Source organism: Pteronotus mesoamericanus, unplaced genomic scaffold (genome assembly GCF_021234165.1).
Source record: "Pteronotus mesoamericanus isolate MK-2021 breed Mesoamerican mustached bat unplaced genomic scaffold, CSHL_Meso_final scaffold_85, whole genome shotgun sequence".
NCBI classification, from domain to species: Eukaryota; Metazoa; Chordata; class Mammalia; order Chiroptera; family Mormoopidae; genus Pteronotus; species Pteronotus mesoamericanus.
In genome coordinates this window covers 72,389,162-72,412,155 of record NW_026555329.1, presented here as the reverse complement: position 1 = coordinate 72,412,155, position 22,994 = coordinate 72,389,162, and the positions used below count along the sequence as shown (strand labels likewise).

The 22,994-nt window shown below is 45.2% G+C and overlaps 1 protein-coding gene across 1 annotated transcript in view; it reads left to right on the top strand.

The window, feature by feature from the left end:
* The first annotated feature begins 1,310 nt into the window (after nucleotides 1-1,310).
* Nucleotides 1,311-22,994, top strand: part of DGKI (diacylglycerol kinase iota) — a 379,645-nt gene continuing 357,961 nt past the window's right edge. Inside the window, 2 exon segments of the mRNA XM_054564265.1 lie at nucleotides 1,311-1,380; nucleotides 1,383-1,695. Of these exon segments, the coding sequence (XP_054420240.1) occupies nucleotides 1,311-1,380; nucleotides 1,383-1,695 (383 nt within the window).

Sequence of the window (22,994 nt, the reverse complement as noted above, 5' to 3'; positions counted from 1 at the left end):
CCACTGTGGAAATAACCTGACCCCTGGCTTATTATAATATACATATGAAGACAATTACAGAATGTGGCAGCTGGGAGAGGTTTGAGGTATTTTGTTCAATCCTCTAATTCTAGGCATAAGAAAATAAAGGGAAAGAAATCAAGCAACTTGTTTGGAGTCACATGACGCCAACCTGAAATTCTTTACTGGTTTGGTTCTCTTGCCACACACACACGTGTACGTATATATTTTGGTTACTACACTTAGCCTTAAGTATGGATCTTTCTTGTGATTGTTGGCAGCAGAGTTTTCTTGGGTGGAAGCCCTTATTTGGAAAACTATCTGTCCCACAAACTTGGGAGCACATTGTTCAAAACCCATAGACTTTTTGAATGTCTTCGGAAAAAAAAACCTAGCAGTGAGGTGAGCAGTTAAATCTGCAGAGGCAGTAAGGCAAGGTTGTTTCAGCAGAGGGGTCCCAAGCGGTTGGAAGCCCCTCGCTGGGGGAGCCCACGGTCTCATCCCTCCCACCCGGCACCAGCACCCAGCCCTGGCGCCCTCACTTCTGCCACCTGGATTCTCTCAGCCCTTCTGCTTCACCGAGGGCCCTGTGATCCGATTCAATCGGGTTAACAGCTGTTTAGGGAGAGCCTGCTCTATGTTAGGAAGACACTGGGCTGGGGGATCCAGGCATGAAGTGGTCCCAGCCCTCGCCCTGCGTGAGGAGGCAGGCGCTTGTCTGTATCATGAACTTGAACTCACCCCTCTCAACCCCTTAATTTACACTGCGCACGAATTCCCTTCTAGGTTCGCACCGACCACGCTCCTTCTACATCTCCCAAAGGTTTCCCGCCTACGGCGGCTTCTGCCTGGCTCCCGAGAGCGGTGGTGGAGAGAATCCGCCGCGGCCCTCGGGCACGAGGGCAGCGGGACCAGGGTGGGCACTGCCGCCCACCGGCCGAGCGCTGGGGCCGGCAGCTCGCCCCGTCCCGCTCCCCGCTTCCGGGTGCAGGATCCAGGGCGCGGCGCGCTTTCTTTGGAGTTTCCCTCGGGCGCTCTGCTCCGCAGACGCCCGTGTTCGCGCCCAACGTCCCCAGCGAAGAAGCTCCTCCTTCCCCTTCTGTCTCTCGCTCCTGTAGCCCGAAGCCTCAGGGCAGAGTTCAAGTTCAGCCCCGCCTCGTGTTCCCGATTTAGGAAAGGCCGGGGGGCTGGAGGGCGCGCGTTTACCTAGGGAGGGCGCGGGGTGCAGAGGGAGGTGGCCTCTGATTGGTCGCGGAGGGGGAGTGGAGGCACGGAGTTTCCCACAATGCTCCGGTGCGGTGCAGCCGCGGATGGATGCTGCGGGAAGGGGCTGCCATTTGCCGCCCCTGCCAGCGGCGCGCGGACCTGCTCGCCCTCCCGCAGCGCGGCCGCAGACAGCGCCGTCAGCCGGCCCGGCCTCTGCGGCGGCGCCGCCTCGCCTCCCTCCGCGGCCGCCGGAGCGGTCGCCATGAACCCCAGCTCCTCGGCGGGAGAGGAGAAGGGGGCGACGGGCGGCAGCAGCAGTAGCGGAAGCGGCGCCGGGAGCTGCTGCTTGGGTGCCGAGGGCGGCGCGGACCCGCGGGGCGCGGGGGCCGCTGCCCTGGAGGAGCCCGGGGCAGCCGGCCCGAAAGAGAAGGACGAGGCGCTGGAGGAGAAGCTGAGGAACTTAACTTTCCGGAAGCAGGTCTCTTACAGGTAGGCGCGGGAGCCCGGCACCGGAGCCAGGTGCCGCCGCGGGGCGTGAGACCCGCTCTTCTCCCGCGGAGGGGCGCTGCCACGGAGTTGGGCACCTGGCGCGCCCTCGCTCTCACTCGCTCGCTCTCAGCCCCCGCCCTCCACCTCCCTCTTCTGGGGATGTGCTCTCCTGTCATCCCATCATTCTGGGCTGGAGGGCAGCTACGTGCCTGGTTTCCTCGTGACAGGAGAGAAGACTGAGTCCCTGAGGTCAGAACAAGAAGAAAAATGCGCGCGCGTACGTGGGGCGGGGGGTGGGGTGGTTCCCACACGCAGAGATGCCTGGTTTTCTTGAGAGAAGTCCTCAAAGTTGTCCTTAAGCCGGTGTCATCTTCAACCGCTCCCCCTACCTTCCAGATTTTGCTGGCGCTAACGTGATACTTGACATCACCTGAGGGGCAGGGAAGAACAACTCTATACTGAAGAGAAGTCCTTCTGGAAGTTCGATCTGCCTAGAAATCCCCCATAAAGGAAGAGTCCGTGTGGATCATGCCTGTAGATACCCAGCTGCCGATGGGGTTACACGTACACGTGCTCTCTCCTTCTCCACTACGTGTGCCCAGAGAGACGACTTGGGGAGCCCGCTGGCAAGCTGGGAGGGAGGCGGGAATGGGGCCGTGCTTGCCCCTGAGGATGGCTGTACTCGTGAGACAGGGACAGTGTGGGGTAAATGGCCACCACATTACGATAAAGGAGTCCCCCAAACAATTGTGTCAGGATCCAGAAATGAGTAATGAGGATGCAGTAGGTTCTCTGCCCTATACCCCCCGCCCCCAAGCCCCAGGCAGAATGAAAGATATTGGGAGGTTTGGAAAATTTCAGAGACTATACCCTTACTGCTGGTTAATTTCAAAAGTCAAGGTGATAAGCATAGAATTTCAAAGATGTGTACTTGCTGGGGCTGGGAGTATATCTTGAAAAGAGGTCAGTGAAAGCATTCTTATGACCCTACTCTTTTTGAGTTAGCAGTCCTTTCCAGAAAACCATATAAAGTATTAAGCCTGTCATACCATGTGCTGTTATGTAAGCAAAAGCAGATGACAGAGGTGTGTGGGTTTGTGAGGGTGTGTGTTGTATTTATGGGCTATGCATGTGAATCACAGGGATCCCCATAGGCATTGCCTGGTCTGGATGCCCCAGTCATGAGGGCATTTGTCCTGCGCCTAAGTGGCGGCTTCTGACGACTCTGAAAACGGTCTTCCCGGTGAGGTTCTTGCCCCCCGGGTCTCCCGAGTCCATTTTGTTCGCTGTGCATTGAGGTAGTTTCCCACCAGACTTGCTGTTTTAGTTGCTCCGGTAGATCAGGACCAACTGGATCTTTCTCTTTATATTTCTGGTTTCTAAAATTAGACAGGCGGTGGAGAGCGGAGTAGCTCTAGGGAGCTGCGCTGGGGCACAGGCAGTTCTGCTCCCCAGTTATGATGGCCCGCCTGGCCCTTCGGGGAACAGGGGCTGCATTCAGCCTATTTAGGAACTGTCCCTGGGCAGGGGGGCGGTGATTACGTGGAGCACACTGTGGGTCTGGGCTTCTGTGTCACTGGTTTCCATCAGCCTCCTGACCGGGTACGGCTACAAAGCCAGAGTTTGCAAGGGAAATCACCCAGCTTGCCTCTTGGCAGCGGTCGTTCTCGAGCCTCCCTCCTGGGAATGGGTACCGTGCACGGCCTCGGCTTTCGGGGCTGCATGGTCACACGTGAGTGTGCAAGTGCGCGTACATGCAAACGTAGACCTGGACCCAGACACGGCATTTTTCTATGGAGGGGTAGACTCCTCTGTAGAAAATAGATTCTACTTTGTGAACATCATTTCCTTTTAAATAAGGCTGTCAGGTCTCCAATCCAGCAATCCACCCGCATCAGCATCACCTCAGGTGGCTGGTTAAAAATGCCCGCCACCCCAGACTTCCAAAATCAAACTCTCTGTGGACTGGGAATTTTTAACAGGCTCCTCTGGCAAGGCATCTATACACTAATATCTGAGTATTGCTGCCTCCCCCCGACCCCCCACTTAAAGGCTAAACAGTTGATCTTTGAACCCATAAGCCGTGCCCAGCCAAACAAGACCAGGGGGTCCCAAAGTCAGGGGAAAGACAGAGAAAAGGTAGGTGATTTCATCTGGCACACGTTTGTTCTGGGTAATCTGGAAAGTGTCCCCATTTTCATTATTATTATTGCTTTTAGAGTCATGGCCAGTGGCCTACCCACTCCCTGGCGCCCATTCTTCAGGCCTCGGGGCAGCTGGGTCAGGTTATTTTGATGGTGGGTTAGAATGGTCCGTAAGGAAGAAGTAGCGCTGGCTGGAGTCAGGCCTTGGCTCCTCAGTGAGGACCACCGCCTCCGCCTGGGCCATCTGAGGACAGCGGCCGCTAGGAGTTAATGGAAGGAGTAGGAAGACCTCACAGAGAGGAGCCTAAGCAAAAGGGTTCAGTTAGAGTGTGAAGTATGGCTGCTTGTGTAAGGGGGATCATTTAAGGTGGGGAAGAGGAAACTTGCAGGTAGGTCAAAAATATCTTTTGAAGAACATGGATATTTGCAGAATGACACTTGACAGGAAAGAAGGGGGCTTTGGGAGAGGGTGTGCGTGTGCGGGTGTGTAGGGGGTCTCATCTGCTCCTTCTGTTGCTAAGGAACATATAATCTAGGGTTTAAAAATAAATGAGGAGTGGGTGGGCATATGCAGTGACTCCTGTCTTTTTAGGAACCAGAGCCCTTTACAAAAAGCCTTTAAATAACCGTTTCTGGAGGCAGATTATTCATTTTGCTTGACTTTTACTTTGTTAAGCAAAATAAACCCCTTTATATGTACCCCTTGGTTTCCCCTCATTATCTTTTCTTTCTTGGCTTTTTTTTGGGGGGAGGGAAGCCATTTTTTTTTTCCCCACGAGAATTTTTCTTTTATTTCAGATTCTGCTCCTCTAGAGCAAATAGTCTCTGTAGACTGTAAAGCTGAAGGTTTTTAGAAGGCAGTGCAAATGAGCTGGTACTTTTCCCTTAAAATTACTACTTCCTTTTTCTTTGCAAATTATGGTGCTGCAACAGATACGTATGTGTGGGATTTTTTAAAACCACTCTAAGAATTCCCATTTAAGTCAGTAATATTAAAAAAAAAATCTTTTAGAGACGCACAGGGGAGGGGAAGGAGAGATGGCTGATGTTTATTGTCTTTCATGTACCAGGTACTGTGCTAAGTGCTATTGCATATTGTCATATTTACTCTTCCTGACAGTCCTAGGCTGTGCTATGATTATTTCTGTTTTATAGAAAATGAACTTGAGGCTTAGAGCTTGGGTAGGAGGCAGACTTTAAACCCAGACCTGACTCTAAATGACTTTCTTTTTAGACCCTATCATGCTTCCCTAAACATTCATTTTTGGTTTGAACTCTCTCCATATGTGTGCAAGTGTATGCTTGCGTGTGTGTAATATAGTATGCACACTCTTCTGCAATATACATCAGGCCAGTCTGTATTATATCTTGTATACTTTATTCTTTGGTCTGTGTCCCTTGGGCGCTATCATTTTAAGGAACTCCTCTGCTCTTTCAGAAATAAAAATGAATATAAATTCATGATCATCAGAAAAGAGATTGGTTTTGCTTCTGAGAACAAAACCAACTACTTGACACCTGCCATCTCTTGAAAGAGACCTGTCTTAGAGTTTTATCTGCCTTCTAGTAAAAATCACACAACTGTTGTGTAGATGAACCTAGATCCAGTGAGGAGCTAGCCTGTCTGTGCTTCCTGCAGCCCCACAGAGTGAATGATGCAGTGGGATTTTGCCTGAAGGAGGCCTGGGCAGTTGCCATTACTTATGACATGTTGATGTCTGTATTTCAGTGTTTCTACTTATAAACTAGGATGGTGAGACCCGACCCTCCTTAAAGGGAGTTTTTGGTATGAGATAAAAGTAGCAGCAAGGAGTATTAGACTTCTTAGATTAGGCAACTGGGTACAAAAGTATCTGTTATTTTTTTATAGGTTGATGATAAGAACATAGTATTTCCATTTGTGTTTTGTTCTGCAAAGCAAGTTTATGTGATTAGAAGAAAGACAGTTTGGATGTTGAAAGCCAAGTAGGCTGGCATAGACATTGTTCTCCTTTGCACTGAAATCAATAGTGTGCAGGGTAAGTTTTCTTCTGAATATAAATATGCAGCATCCTCCTTTGTAAATCAATTTTATGTTTTCATCTGATATTTAGACTTTAGGATCAGATAAGAACTTTGGTTCCAAGTTAATGCTTCCTTCCTCAATAATTACTTCGGCCTCGGCTGGTTATGCAGTTGGTCAGAGCGTTGTCCTGTACACCAAAGGGTTGTAGGTTTGATCCCCTGTTGGGGCACACACAGGAGGTACCTGATCGATGTTTCACTGTCACATCGATGTCTGTCTGCCTGTCTGCCTGTCTCTCTCCCATTCCTCTCTAAAATCAATAAACATATCCTCCGGGGAGGATTAAAAAATATACATATAATTACTTAGGACTTGGCTAAGTGTAGACTTCCTCAGTCAAGACACATAACAGGTGATTGCGCTTGAACCACTGTCCAGAGCACTTAATCTGCTCTAAAGGACTTTTAGGGGCTTGGTTTTTACGTGGACCTATGACAGCATTGGATCCTGTGGAACCAGGGGATGGAGGAATTGAAGGGAGCTTTGCTGGTGTTCGGTTTTCCTGCGGCCACAGCGACATTGCTACCTAGGGCCAAATTAATTTAGACTAGAGCTAGCTTTTTGGAACCCTTTCCTTTGCAATCTGAGAAAATGAGGACTCCTGGTGAGGGCCCAGGCTGGCCGCACCATCCGTGGCCTTCGGGGCCGGTGTCTGGGCTACCCAGTCCCTATTCAGCCCTGAGGCGTCCTTGAAGTGGGCTCAGGCACGTGCTCCGTAAGATGGGAAGCGTCTGGAAGGACCAGTGCGTACACGTTGGGCTGTGACATTTGCTTTCTTACATGATTTTGCATTTGGTAACGTTGATCCTAGTTATTTTTTCTGAGATCCTATAATTGCAGTTTTAGGATAATAGTTACCACAGTTCAGAGACAATGTGTGAGCTTTTCTTACGGCAGATAGCTGAAGAAGGAAGGTTAGGAGAGAAACAGGATCTAAGCTGTTAGGCTTTTTCTCTTGGAAATTTAATTTGCTTGAAATAACTATAATAATGGACTAATTTCAAATTACCTGAATGGGTTGGAGCTCTTTGAACTGTTGGAATTGTTTGAACTGGTTGGAATATTATGCGTATCACAAGGCATAACAAACGAAGGCAATTCAGAAGATTAAAGAAATAAAAACACCCGGTTATGTCTACAGTACTCCCATAATTCATCTCTGGCTTGTTCTCCTGGCAAACTCCTCTTTAGGCTTGAGCTCAGAAGTGTCCACTTTCTGTGACAGGTGGTTGATCCTCCCCTGTCCTCAGATGGTGCTTTCAGACAGCTGTGTTAAGACTGAATTGGAATTTCCTTTTTCTGGGAATTAAACTAGAGTTTGAACCTGGCACCTTCTAGTTGATTTTGGATATAACCCCTTGGAGGCTCAGCATATTCATCTCTAAAATGAGAGATTAGTGATACTTACCTTAGAGGTTTCTTATGAGAATTAAATGAGTTACTTTAGGTAAAGCACTGAGCAGTGCAGTGCCATGGGTACAGTTAACTTTTTTTCCCCCCTGACATCAATGTGTGTTTGCCTCTCACGCACGCCCTACAGGGGACCTGGCCCACAACCCAGGCATGTACCCTGACTGGGAATCAAACCGGTGACCCCTCGCTTCACAGTCCGGTGCTCAATCCCCTGAGCCACACCAGACAGGGCTAGAGTTAACTTTTATAAATATTATTAACCCCTCTTAAGTTGGTAGCTTCTTTGACGACAGAAATTGCACCTTATCACTTGGGTAGCTTATTGCTCAGTAGGTGTTGGATAGATATTTATTGAATGAATTAGTTTAATAGTCTTTTTAAAATAAACTACTACTGTGACCCATTCCCTGTCCATCTCAATTGTGATTTTCCTTCCCTCTGCCTTTTTTCTCATTTACGCTTTGTCCAACAGCCCAGGACTGTGTCTGTTACACATTCCTGAGCTAGTACCTGCACCAGCCAGCTGGCCAGCGGTCGGGAGCTGGGGAGGGATGGCAGAAGCTCTTACTTAACCAGCTATTTGCAGCTTGTCAAAGAAAAAGCCTTAATTTGTCTTCTGAGTAGCACTAATTAGCTCTCCGGTTCCCTTTCTGTCCATCTCATCCCTTTCCGAGGGGCATCATTGATTTTCTCCTCGGGGGATTTTCTGTTGAAGCTTCTTCCTGTGATTAGAACTTAGAGACACAGGAGGACGGCTGCCCCGTGTCCCTGGAATCTGTCCTGACCGCGGTCCGGCCGGCACGAGGTGGCTCCAGCAGCCTCTGTTCTGTTACTTAGTTCACTCACTCTCCTTCCAACTCATCTGATTGTCGTTGGTGGAAAAGTTATTTTAGGAAGAATTCCTTGGTTGACTTATTGGCGCTAGGCCTTTGTTTTGTTTTTAACTCAATAACAAAGTCTTGGAAAAAGTGCCAGCTACTTTTTATTCATGTAACCTATAAAGCACCTGATGACGAGCCAGCATATTTCCTGACATCGCAGTGTTCAAAGAACGGGGGCATGTGTACCGCTCGGGTGACAACAGAGAGAATCAGTCATCAGGTGTGCGTGTGTAGGCTGAAGGCGAGGCTGTGGCTGCGTAGAGGTGGGAAGATGGGCCTTTGCAGGTGAATTTTAATGTTCTTTCCCTCCATCCCTGAGGTTCTGTGAGCCTTTGAAATGGAGCAAATACTGTTTTGTAAAGGCAATAACTGTTTGACAGGGACTTTCATAGTTCTTGTGCCTAACCTTCACGTATTTTGCTCAAGTGGAGTTGCCTTATGGTTTCCAGATTCATAAATATTGCTTTGATAAGGAACCCATTCTGAGTTAAACTATAATATTAATGGTCTGACTTGGGTTGGGTGAGGGGGAAACATTCAAAGCTTAAAACAGTAATAACTCAACTGCAGTGAAATCTCATTATTCTTACTCTTCAGTTGCGGGAAAGGCAGAGCAGAGCGGTGGTTAAGAGCCGAGACTCTGGAGCCCCACCGCCTGGGTTTAATTTGCCACTTCTGCCTGCTGTGTGGCCTTGGAAAAGTTATTTAACCTCTTTATGCTTTAGTCTCCCCATCTATAAAATGGTAATTATATGAGGTAGTAGTATTTACCAAGCAGAATTGTTTGAGGGTTGATACTTATAATGCTTCCTGTCACAAAGTAAGTGCTATGAGTGTGTTTGTTAAGAGTGATGCCTTTTGTACTGAAGTCCAGTTCATGAGCAGATTTGTTTATTCTTCAAAATAGTGAACATTGGTCAGATGTTGGTAGCTAGTAATAAAGTTATTCAGATAATATGCAAATGAATCTATACTTAGGAAATTTAATTTGTAGGTTTTGGCATTCATTAAGGTACAGAACATGTACTTTTCTTTTCAAAACCTATTAAAAAACAGGCCCTCTTTAGAGGAAGCAAATAGGAGAAAGCGGCTTCTGAGTGCTCTGGAAATCGGAGCAGACAGAAGGCCAAGGTCCAAGGTCGGTGAAAGCAGGCTGGTCTGCATGCAGAGGAATCAGGGAGCTGCTGCCACACCCCCAGCAGGCCGTCTGGGAGGGGGCAGGAAGCCAGACCTGGAGGGGTGGGTGACAGGGGTCTCAGAGCTTTGCAGTGTCAGGAATAGATAAGTGGATAAAGACAGAGGTACTAGAAATAGAGTTGTCACCAGGGACTCCAGGACAAAGGTTATTTCTCCTCTGGCCTGGCTGCCGATGTCTGCTTTGTACGGTAGACAATGGCTGGCTGCCGTGTCCTGGCAATCAGAGCAAAAAGCTTCCCAGATGCCACCTGTCCTGGATTATTTCAGAAATGGAAAGCTCGGCCTTCTGGGATATTCTATCAGTTATCTCAACTAGGCCAAACGGCGGAATTTTTTTTTTTTTTTAATTTAAGGTGATGATTAAATATTTGTTGAACAAATAAAGCTGGATGGGGACTATGAAATGAGTATTGAGGAAGGAAATCTGTTTTTCTTCTTCAAAAGGCAAAGAGAAATCAGTTCGGCTGCTTTCACATATCACATAGATTTTTCAGGAAATAGCCAGAAAAATGGACTCCTTTGAAAGGTCCAAAGTACATTTTTAAAATGTGTCATTCTTTTGTCTCTGAGAAAGATGTCCAAATTCTATGGAAAAATAAATTTTTGTTTAAAAAAAACTTGAAAGCAGTTTGTTTAAAGATGAACAAAAGGCTTTACATAATAAGTATGTATGGGGAAGCAGTTGGAAAGGGATCCGTGCATTGGTTTGAGACAAACTTCTGGAGCGTTCTTCAAACTGAAAGGGCTGTGTTCTCACATCGTCCTTCTGTACAGGACCGGGTTTGAGGCACTGCCTCTCACACAGAGAGCGTTCCCTGTAGGGGTTTTTGAGAAAAGGGCCTGATTGAAAAGAGTCTCTTCCTTTTAAGTTGGCCCCGTCTCAATGCAAAGACTAAAGCATAGTTTTGTTTCCCTCCATTTGAACCTCTGTCCTCAGGCTCTAAAGTTAGACAGAAAGCAGAAAAACGTTGAACCCCGGAAGCTGCAGGGTTTCATCCTCCCTGGCAGAGCGAACCCCCGCAGAAGGCCCCCGCGGCCTTCCGGCCGGCCAAGAAGCGACAAATGGCATTGCTCCCCTTCCCAGTGGCTTCTGATAAACCATCCCCCAGGCAGCAAAAGCAACCTCTGTATGTTCTCAGTTTTTATCTAGTGTAGCTAAGAGAAGGAAAAATCTCCCCTTGGTTCAAATTCAGACTGCAAGTGTTAATTGACTTACCGACCGACTTGTGAATGTGTCATTACAAGCTTCTGATTTTATTAAATGCACACTCTGTGCCAAACCCTGCTGACATAACCTTCCATTAAGTAGAGACTCTTAGTGTGTTTACAGGTAAGGACTTTGGGGCTTAGAGTTTAAGCAACTTGCCTGAGGCCGCAAAACTAACTAAATGGCAGAGCTGAGACCTGCGTCTAGATTCGCCCATTGCATTCTTAGCGCAGCTTTTCACTCTGGGTCTTCTTTCATTCTTTGTCCACTTTCTGTGTGCAAAGAGCCATATTTTCACCATCTAGTGGTTTATGAGATCAAAACCCCTTGAGAGGAGAGACCCTCGTTGTTCAATAGTAGTAGGCCCAGCTGGTCCTAACCTGGCGCCTAGAGAAAGGCTTCACAAAGGTCGATTGGCTTAGAGAGCAAGAATTCTTTTCCTGTCCAGGTACGGGCTGAGCTCTGTGAATAGTAGGTGCTCCTGGCAGTTGGAGGGAGGCCAAGACTGAGCTTCCCCTGGTGAAACTATATGAAGTTTCCATTGCATGAGATCGTGGATTCAACTCAGTTTGCTGGGGCCAGGATATGCCTGGCACTGCCTCCGTCAAGTTCTACCTCCAGCACTTGACCTTGTGATTTGTTGTGATCGGAGTGGAACTGAAGAGAGGGTGGGTGGTGGTACACTGGCCCGGGGTCCAGTGAAGAAGCTAGGGCCGATGCATGTGTGCTTTATGTGGCTGAAAAGGCAAAACAAACACCATTTGCTTTCAAAAATATTCTTAGAAGAGCTGAGCCGTTCACCTGTAACGGCAGGGCCTGTTCAGGCGGCAGGTACATAGAAGTTTTTCCGTAGCAACATCTTCAGAATTCATAAAAATAATTATGTGTACAGTATGGACACCTAGAAAGTTCCAAAAGATCATTTGAAAAACCTGAGTCAGTCTTTCACATCTGAAGAAAGCCTTCAGAATTTCTTAGCAAAATAAATTTCTAGTTCAAAAATAAACGTCAAAGCTATTTAAAGATGAAAACAGAAGCTTTCTATGAGCCAGTGAGGAATTATAACAAAATCCAAGGGATTTTTTGAAAAGACAAATTTATGGAGACTCCTTAAACTGTTATTACAAACTAAATTTAGGTACTTATAATAAAAATGTGTGCGATGCTTTTAGGGCTTTACTGTTTTAAACTGCTTTTGCATAATTGATCTAATTTTACTGTCAAAACAATCTTAGGCAACAGGTAGAGCAGGTGTTGTTTCTATAGCCATTGTACAGTTCTGGGAACAGGCCCCTCCGTCAAGTGACTTTCCCAAAGCCACACACCAGTAAGGGGTCCAGCCCGGCTTATAGCCCTATAGTGGAAGGATCAGGAGTCCCAGGTACTTTTTACTCCAGGACACCGCTTCTGCGCATGGCTCTGTGGCAAGATAATTAGCAATATTTCCCTTTCATTAATTTTATTTACTTGACTTTTTCTCAGTTGTTAATCACCCTGGGCAGAGTGGGAATCAATCACGGGCTGGCCTATCAAACCCATATTGTATTGGCAAGGAGGATGACCTCATTGTCATCTTCATTGCTCTTCCCATTTCTAGGTGACAATATGAAACCACCGGTGTGGTGGTTTATGAAGGGGACCCACCCCAAAATGGGATTATCTTCTGGAGGGTGGGCCCTTGGGATACGAACTTCCCTCACTAGGCGTGAGTGTCCTAGGAACCCACCTGTGTCAGTGCACCAGCTGGCGTTGTTGTGAGAGGCTGCGTTTGGCTTCAGTGAATTTCTTCTTTTTGAAGACTCTTTCAGTGCATTTGCGCATTTCGCGATGGGTGATTTACGAGCGCACCTCCCCACAGTGCGCTGAGTGTTCAGCAGTTGTTGAACAGAAACAGCATGACCCCTGCGCCCTACCTCCCCTATTTACCCTATCTCATCCCCAGAGATGTTTTTGTTTGTTTGTGTCCTGGGATAAAAAAACTTCTCAAAGGGAAACATTTGGCCGATGTGGAAGAGGTGAAACAAAAAACGGCAGAAGCACCAAAAGGCATCAAAATCAACGAGTTCGAAAACTGTTTTGAGCAGTGGAAAAAAAGTCTTGACAGGTGTATTGCATCAGATGGAGGGTATTGAAGTTTAAGCATGTAAGGATAAATATACAGTTTTTTATAAATAAATTACAATTTTTGGGGGTCCCCCCTCATATGTTTACTATTTCTACTGGGGAGGACAGAAGATAATGAAATGGCAGGCTCTTCCTTTACATTAGTTGCTAAGCAGCAGCCATTTCATTGTAAAGGAGATTCAGTTCGGATAATGACATAGGTATTCCAAGAATAGCATTTCATTTTTACAGCAACTGCATTTCGCATCTCCTTGTAGCATGTGCTCCTGTGGCTCCCTGAGTTTAGGGGAAGAGATAGGCACCTCAACACATTGGTTGACTCTATGGAGAAAATTTAATAGAGCTGAGCACCTAATAACCACACTCCCATGTTCTGCGACTGTGAGTGAGCAGCAAGCATGGGTTACTCGCAGTTTTAAGGATTTGGGAGTATCTCCAGAAAACCTGAACTGGTATGTTTTTAAGGCCATATGTGACATTAACTGATAACATCTCAATGGAACACTCTGGATAATTCAGAATCCTAAGTGTTTGAAGAATATGGTAGAGAGCGCAATCCGGACTTGGGCTGAGGCCACGATTTCATTATATTGAGATTTTGTTAGTGACTGGAGGGCCTAAAAATTGAAGATGAAAGAAGATACTGTACAAGGCTAGCCTAAGTCATGGAGTTCAGTTTTATCACGAAAAAGGGAATGAGTATAGCGGAAGACATGTATGTCATGTCCCTATAAGCATGGGCTTTAAAGGGGAGCCGTCAGATTACAAAGCTGTCGGGTGAGCTGTTTTTCTGATTGCACTCTCATTAATTTTGAAGGCGGCGTGATCGGTGTGTGGGAGCCCACCCCTGCCTTTTAAGGCATTTCCGCCATCTCTGTGCCAGCTCACGCAAGCTGTGGGGAACAGTATACCCAGACAAACATATTTTCTTCAGAGCACTGCTTCATGGGAATTGGGGAGGGAGCAAAATTTGTTGTTTTCCAAGAGTGCATCGCACAACACCTCTCCCCAAGTCCTCCTCCCCAAGCCATTTGAGAGGAGGTACCTCTTTCTGGGACCAGATGGGATGCTTGGAAGCTGGTCTTTAACTTCCAGTAAATCGCCCTCCCATTGATGGCAAAGTACCTCTTTCTGGAACTAAAAGTAATGTTCGGGAGAAATAATACATGGATGAATCCACAAATGGCGAATGGTTATTCCCTCTGTGGCGTCAGGTTCGTTAGTACAGTTGTTATTAGCATCTCTCCAGCAATTAGCGCTTCTCACAGATTTCGTTGTGCACCGCTCACGATTACTCACGATAGCGCTGGTGAAACAGTCCTGGCGTTACAGGAACCCATTATCTGCGTGCGAAGTCAAGTCGGGAGGGCTGGGAAGGAGAGGGCTGGGAAACTGTTGCCTTCCTGGCCTGACGCTACAGAGGAGCAAGATCCTCAGGGTCTCTCAGGAGAAGCTTCCCTGGGACATGTTCAACGGTACACCTTCAGCATTATTAATAGTAATATTACTAATAATAACAGCAACATTGATCGAGGCCTTACTATATGTGCCAGGAACTGTGCTAAGTGCTTTACATACGTTATGTCAATTCTTACAACAACTTCATGAGCTAGGTGCTGTCGCTATCTATAGTTTTACAGAAGAGGAAACTGAGGCACAGGAAAATGAAGTCATATCTTAGGGCTGCAGAGCCAGCGAGCAGTGAAGCCAGGATTGGAAGGCTGCGAGAAGTTCCTGGCTGGTGCACTTAAGTCTGACCCTGTTTTATATCCCAGTATAAAAATGTATCAATATATCCTGTTTTCCTTCTGGAAGTTAGCTCTGCCCTAACTGTGGCGTGCCGTCTTGTGGGATTGTATAGCAAAGTGCCTGGCTCTGCGTGGAAGCCAGTGAGGTCTTGGGAAGTTGTAGTAGGTGGCTTCCTCTCACTGCTCTGGTGCCACCTGAAGGCATGTGGCCTGAGCTTGGACACCCAGACTCTTTTGGACTTGACCTCTTAAAGGACTGTCGAAGGGAGTGTCAGTTTGTTCATATCCATTAGCGGTGCCCTGGTCAGACAGTTCCTGCCGACCTGGTTCCTGTCTTTTCCAAGCATGGATCACCAGCCTTTCTACGGATTGTAAACCATCCAACATCTTCCCAGTAAACTTCCTTTTTGTTTAAGTTGATCGGGGTTGGTTTCTGTTACTAGGAACAAGAGCAACAAAAAACCTAAGTGATAACATATTGTTGGGAAGTGGTCCCCCAGCCTCTACCGGGGAATGTCTTCGGTGCCAGGAGTTCTTGGCTACCTTAGGGAGGTAGTTCGGTCAGGTCGGGTCTAATTGTTAGAAAGTTTTTGTTACGGGAAGATGAAAGCGTTTCGTGAGTATTTGGCACGAATTAGGTACTTTGTGCCTCCTTGTTTGTGGGTCTCTTATGTCGTTATCAGAAATTCCCAAGTTAGTTATTTTTATTAAACTCTCACAGAGGGACATAATTTGCTTCAAGTCACAGAGCTGTGAATTGATGGAGTCAGGGTTCAGGTGCAGCCCCACGTCACCCAAAGCCTGCATTTCCGCCCTTACACCACGCTGCCTGCATGTTGGGTCCAGACCCACTCCTTCATTTTTTACCTGCTGGTATTACCTTTTTCCTTCTGGGGAATATTCAGGATAACCCTCCTCCTTTTTCTATATGAGAGGTCTTCAACTCTTTGAAGTGAGGTATTTCTTGTATATTGAACTCTCTCCTTTTCCATTCTTCACTTAACCCTTATCTAAAGGTGATATGTAATCACCTTCCCTTTTCTGGCTATTTCCAATTTGACAGCCTGCTGGTTTATTCATGGTCTTCTTCACATGAATTGAGCACTAAACTGAAAATGTTGTCTAATCAGGGCCACCACTAGCACGTATGGCATCTTGGTTTGAATTAGAAACAGGTCCCAGGTCTGGGTGGACAAATGAACAAAAATCCTCCCATACTTACTTTTTGAGTTCTCTCTGCCTCACAGCCAGGATCTGGCATATGGTGGGTGGCACTCAGGCTGAATTTCAGTCTCCTTGACCCTCCTGTGGGTACCTGGGCAAGGCACGACCTTCACAGGTATAGGTATGGCTCTGTGGGACTTACTGGGTTGGCCTAAAAGTTTGCTTAATTTTTTCCCCCCATATATGGCTTTAGCAGTGCTTAGTTGCCTTTAACATCATTTGAAACAATTTTGTTAGATTGTATTGTGACAGCTGTCATATCAGTGTGCATTTAAAAAAGCTTATCAAAATTGGTGAATTTTTGTGCAGCCATTTTAATTTTGAAGATGGAAGAAGATATGCAATATTTTTGGCGTGTTATGCTTTATTATTTCAAGAAAGGTAAAAATGCAGCTGAAACGCAAAAGAAGATTTGTGCAGTGTATGGAGAAGGTGCTGTGACTGATCGAATGTGTCAAAAATGCTTTGTGAAGTTTCTGGGCACTATTGACATTCTGGCCAAATAATTCTTTACTGTGGGGCTGCCTTACGCATTGGAAGATGTTTAGCAGCGCCCTGGCCTCTACCCACTAGAAGCCACTAGCGGGAGAGAGCCGACATACTCAGAATATCCAAATCAATAAAGTTATTGATGAAAATGAAAAATGTGTCTTTTATTTTACAGAAAAAACTAAATGGACTTTTTTGCTAACCCAATAGTTCCCTTGCTGTGGCCATTGGTTGCCATGAGTCTATAGATTAGCACGGGTGCAGGCCAATTGCTGTGAAACTCATTCCAAAGCCAAATTTCCAGGCTGCCAATTCCACCAATTACTGATGACGTTTCCAAAGTTCTGCTTAGGTTGCAGCCATTTCACTCAAGATTTGTCATTTTAGTTTGGCTTAATGTTTACTTGGCAGGTTTCATATTTATTTCGGACACGAAACTCTTCTAGAATGTTCAAAAGTCCTTCCTCCCCCCTCCCTTGTGCCCTCCCTTTCTTCAACCCTTTCTCCCTTCTTTTCCTAAATAGGGAAAGGCGAGCTCTTTTTTAATTGCAGTTCACTACCCTCCCCTTGACCCTTCTGCTGATAGAGAAATACCTGTGGTCACTCTTCTAGAACTAGCTGAATCTGTTTGTGCGAGAGGTTTCGGTGAACTTTCCTTTAGTGGGTTGACACAGACCCAATGAAGAAATCGATCTGTACTTTGGCTACACTTATATTTGGTGGCCATGATTACTTATTTAGTTCAGAGGATAGCATTTTATTGTTTTAGGTGTTAAGGCTGTGCTGTCCAATACAGTAGACATTAGCCATATGTGCCTATCAAAACTAACTAAATAGATTAGACTTGAAATCCAGTTCCTCATTCACACTAGCCACACATTAATTACTTAACAGCCATGTGTGGCTAGTAGCCACCATTTTGGACAACATAGGTATAGAACATTCTCATCTCTGTGGAAAGTTCTATTGGAAAGGACTGCTCTGAGGGATTAGTGTCACGATACTAGCTTATCAACCCTACCGAAACCTCTAGCCAGTCATCCTTGAATTACACACTTGGATGATACAGTTCTTGAATTAAGAAGTCCACTTCCCTAATTAAGAAGGTACACTTTAGAGGTCCAACTAGGAATGAGAGAGGCCTAGAGGCGGGGAAGATGGGAAAGTCACTCTTGGTGTCCTCTGTCATCCAGCTTGTCATGAGTTTCTCCCTCCTTACCACAGTGGCGACTGATTTCCATAAGGATGAGGACAAGAGTCTGTCTTTTCTTTTTGTAAAGTGCACCTTCCCCTACATTGCCAAATGTACAGAGCTTGGTGCAGAAGGGAACATGTTTCATAGATTTTTGGTAGACTGGCTGTTTTGTTATCTAAGCTCAGCTGGTGGTAGTTGCTTTGCGGGGTGGAGTGAAGGGCAGGGAAAGAATATTATTGCTTCTGCATCAACAGATTCTTGAGATTTGGGGAGGGGCATGGTTCAAGATACAGGGTGTAGGTGTGGGGTTAGGGTGTGTAGCTTTAGGTTGTGTCTGCATCACAGAAATTGCTGATTATTCTCCCTGTTTTGTTCATAACAGGAGTTCTCATCATGCTTAATAAGTATTTATTGTAGATTCACCAGGGAGGTGTGAATGCTTGGACTTAAACCTTTAACATGGCTCATGTGGCTCCTAAAGGAAAGACCTTAGGAAGCTATGAAAAAAAACTTCAAGGACAAAGCCAAGGCCCCAAGAGAATCCTGGTGAGTTTGTGTGGATTCTCTCTTATGATTTGGACTGCCAGTATTGCACACAAGGGTGTTCTAAAAATAACCTGAGTAATGTGCATCCTCTCTGAAGGGAGTGAGATAATTTGCGAGGATGATGAGATATGGAAAAAGAGAGAAGCTGTGGAAGATGTGAAATGAAATACATGAATCTCGATGGTCTCGGAGGCTCTCCCATGCACCGAGTGCTCTCTTTGAAGTCCTGGTGTTGAAAATTGGAAAAAAGTACTTAAAAGAAAAAGCATGGTGGGAGAGCCATTTTTTCCTCTCACCTATGTTTTTTTTTTAACATGAGCAGTCCCCTGGGTAAAAACTCACCTATCTCGTAAGAATAGTTATGGAATATTCGCTTGTTATATGCTCAAAGCATTATTTCAAGTCCTTGGTGAGAAATCCAAAGTTAAATAATGGATGATTTTTACTTTAAAATTGCTCCAATTGCTTATAACATTGGGGAAACAAATAAGAAAACATACTGAGTGCCTACGACATGCCAATAGCATGCCACGTGCTAGAAAAAGAAGAGAAATAGGAGTCCTTGTTGTCAAGAATTCATGGTCTAATGAGGGAGAGGGGCAAAGAATTGACCTGTAACAATCAGAGTGATGAATACTTACAAAGAGGGAGGTATGTTCAAGGGACAGGGTGGGGGAGCCCAGTAGAAGGGCATCGACATCAGAGGGAAGAGAGAAAGAAGATCTTTTGGGATAGTTAGGTGGATTTGTGCATGTCATTGATTCAGCAAAGAAAACACGCCCTAAGTTCTAAATGGAAAACTAGAAACAGAATTTCAGAACACAGTTCATTGGCCTCTAATCTCCCCGAAATCCATCATTTAACTATTTTGAAGGAGTGGAGGGCTTTAAGTAGGTTCCACTACATTAGAAACCCACGTATAAAGGAATTTTACTAGGGGTTCTATCTACTCTATACTTGTTAGGCATCAGAAGCTTGAACAAAGCCGAGCGGCAGGCATGGAGTGATGCACGTGATCACCTCCGGGCTCTCGGAGCACAAAAGAGGGTCGGAGAGTTTAATTCCATTTGGGAGGAGTTTGTTGGACTTTGAAGGACTGGTAGGATTTCAAGAGGAGGTGATGGGGCATAGGTGACGGGCGTAAGGAGCGTGAGGATGGGACCCAGTGCTGGCAGCAGGCATTGCATGAGAAAGGCCGTGGTGGCTGGGCTCTGTGAAGTATTCGGGCAGCAGCGTGAATTGCGGAACACTTTTTCTTTGATCCCAGAGATACATAGTGGAAGAGTAGGCCAGGGAAGGTAAGTGAAGTGCTCATTACAGAAGGCTTTGAATGCCATCAGAAGAATCTGGATTTTGTAGTTAACAGTGGGCCATTGGAGGTTTGGGGAAGAGAGGTGATGCTCTGGACCCAACGTGAGGAAGACCTTGCTTCTCCTGGATCCATTTCCACTTATTCTGGAGTCTCTGTTATTACCGCGGAAGTGACACCTCCTCCCTGCTCTGCCACCAAACCGTGCAGAGGAGACAGGAGCTATCCTCCCTCCCCCAGGGCATAAAATGGCCTGGTGGTCTGAAGCCATGTTCTGCTCAAGCCTTGAGGACAGTAGGAAGGAGGAAGGAAGGCAAGAGAAAGGAGGGCGAATCTCAAATCCAAGAGGACTGGGGAAAGACTGAGTGAGGAGAATGTGAGATAGTCTCAGAGTCTGAACATGCAACTTATTTTTAAATAAAGTTGGGTACTGCATGGTTCGATTTAATGTCATTAGTTAACACTTGAGCTGAACCACATTGTCCTATGTTCTAAGCAGGCAGCTCCCTAGAAAACGTGGGAACATGGCCTGCCTCTGAGCTGAGGACTTTCTTGCTAATCTCTTTGGAGAAACTCCCAAAATATCACACCATTGGAATGTTTTTAATGAAGTGGAAAGTTTTTTCCAGATTCCAATACCTAGAAATCACTGAACAAATTAACGGAAGAACTATGTGTTCTGAATTTATTAGAAAATAGTAGTCGAGCAGCTTAAACGTTGTTCACTGTCAGAAGCCTGTGTTACTGTCTAACACCATTACATGAACAGAGGTTGGCCGGGCCAGTTCATAGAAATAGATGATTTTGCAGTGAGGAAAGATTTGCTTTCAGCTGCAAACTGCGCCCTCTTTTCAGACCTAACCTTTGGCAAGCGGAGTGCAGCGCTGCGGTGCAAAGTGAGCGCGGCCAGTTCTGTCTCCTGGCTTTCATGCTGGTTCCTGAAGGATTAGGATGTTGCCACACTTATTTCCTGCATTATGTCCATTGCAATGCTTTGCTTGAGAGCGGGCTCACATCCTGCATTTTAGAAAAGCATCATTTTTCTCGTATAAATGGAAGATAGAGAAAACTAGGGTAGAAGAGAGAGAAGCATTGAGATTAAAGTAATATTAAGAAGCAGGAAGGAAGAGGATCTTGGTTCAAGGCCACCCAGAATGATGGGCAGCCTTGGGCCCACGGACCCACAGGACCCTTCTGGTGTTGGACGACAGCCTACGAATGGATTTCAGTATTAAGATTAGAAAACTCCCTTTATCCCCTTTTCAACCAAATCCAGTTACTCATAACTTAGAGACTACCAAGCAATATCATAATTCTACTCGATATACTAAACTCTAAGATGCAGGATGACATATTTTTTCCCATGTCACTCAGTAAGTCAGTTTTGTTTTAAATGAAAAAAATGCCAAGTGCAATTTTTCCCCTGACAGCCTTCATTCGAAAATATTTGCTTCTCACTGCCCTAGATTGACAGAGGCATAAATAAAATTAGAAAACAAGTCTGTTAATGGGTCACCATCCACCTGTGTTAAAAGAATAGTATTGCCTACTCCCGAGTGTGTGTGTGGAAGGTGAGGTGTGGGGGCGGGGCAGGTGTGTGCGCATGTGTGCGTAGGCGGAGTGTGCTTGTTTGTGTGCCACTCTCTCTGACCCCCGTGTTCTCTTCTGAAAAAGGAGGTTGCTGATACCTACTATACAGTAGGGTTGTTGAGGTTGAATGGAATGAGACGTGCACTTTGTAAATTGTAAAGCCATGCAAAATATTGCTAATGCCACCACCATGCGAGGTCATATGTGTGCTGTCTGCTGTGGAATAACCTGCAGACCTTGCGGACTTCTCGGGGTTGTGACATTTCTTCAAAACAGCTCTGGAGCCGGTGTTCGCTAATGATCAGTATCATTCTGGAGATCTGCAAACGCGGATATGTGAGAATTAACCAGTATTTTGTTTTAATTTTTAAATATAATGCTTATCTAATCAAAGTAACATATAAGCCTGGCTTAAAGCATAGATCATGGTTAACTGGAACCACAGAGCTTACAAAACACCCTAAAGTCCCCTTCTCTGTTTCTCTCCCAACCTTCTGTTTCCCCAAAGCTGCTGTGATATGTTAGCTCTTCCTTCTGGATTCCACATTCATATTTAAGTGCTGCTTTGCAATTGTTCGCACTGTTTCCCATGAGAAAGTGAGGATTTAGTTCTGTTTTATCCCACCAGCACATGTCCCTTCTTTCATCTTTCCCATACATTTATTTCACAATTTTATTGAAATCTTTCATAAATGATTATAATAGCAATGTTTTAAATTTCATTTGTAGCCGAGCAACCCAATGTGTTATTGAAGACATTTCCTTTCTTGTATTATTATTAGTCTCGTTTTATTATTATCATTTTTAAAATGTTACTTTTCAATTAGTTTACATTCAGTATTATTTTATATTAGTTTCGGGTGGACAGGACAATGGTTAGACAATCATACACTTTACAAAGTGGTCCCCTCAGTGTGTCGTTTATTGATCTCGTTAAAAAATTTATTTTTATATGAGCTTATTTTTAATTCTTCCACAAACTTCTTAGCATAACCATAAATCTTCTATTACATTTAAACACATGAAATAATGCGTCAGTTTTGTTATTTTTTGTGTAGACAACCTTCCTTTTCTCTCCATCACCTCGCCCCTTCTTTTTCTATTGAATCTATTGGGGTGACATTGGCTAATGAAATTACTGAGGTTTCAGGGGTACAAGTCCGTGAAGCATCATCTGTATATTGTCCCGTCGCCATTTATCCCCTCCTCACGGCCCCCTCTGGACCGGTTTGTAGCACAGATCTCGTTCTTCCCATTTGCTTGATTCCTCATTGCTATTTCCCATAGTTGAACCCCTGAGTCTTTAAAATTTCCTAGAGTTCTTTTTTGGTTTATGCATAGTTTGGGGGTGTACACCAGCATTTCAAGAACAACAGTACCACAGTTTTGGATTTTTTTTTTTCCCCTAGGAACTTTCATCATATTTTTAGATGACCAAGTTGAAAAACTTTTTAAGGATATGGGGCACATCCTGCAGTAGCTTCCTCAAAAAAGGTGCAAAGGAGGGGGATATTCTGAGTCTTTTCATGTCTGAGAATACCTTTTTATCTATTTTCACACAGGATTGAGAGTTTTTCAGGGTATGGAGTTCTAGGTTGGAAATGATTTCCCCTCAGAATGGTGAAGGCATCACGCTGTTGCTTCTCTGCTTCCACAGTTGCAGTTGACAGCGCCATTTCCATTCTGATTCTCAATAACTTGATTTTTTTTTTCTTTCTCTGTGGTTTAGAAAAATTTTCTTTTTATATGTACTGTTTACAAATTTCAGAACTGATGTGCTTTAGCATGGCACATATAATCATGGCATTGGGAACTTCTTAAATGCCTTCCATCTGAAAACGTTCAGCTCTAAGAAATTTTCTGCTATTATAATTTGGGGGGTAGGGGAGAATATCTTCTTCCCCTTCATTTTACCAGCTGCTTTAAAAAATTTATATTGTGTGGCTATTTTATCTACTGGAATATTTCTTTAATTATATTTTCTATTAAAGTTTTCTTTTTATCTGCTTTCTGGGGGGCATTTCCCTATTTATTTTCTATCCTTTTATTGTACTTTAACTTTTGTGATCCGACTTTTAATTTCTAAGAGCCCTTGCTAGTTTTCTAGTGCTTGTTTTTATAGCACTCCTTTCTTATTTCATGGTTTTAATATCTTTTATTTCTCTGA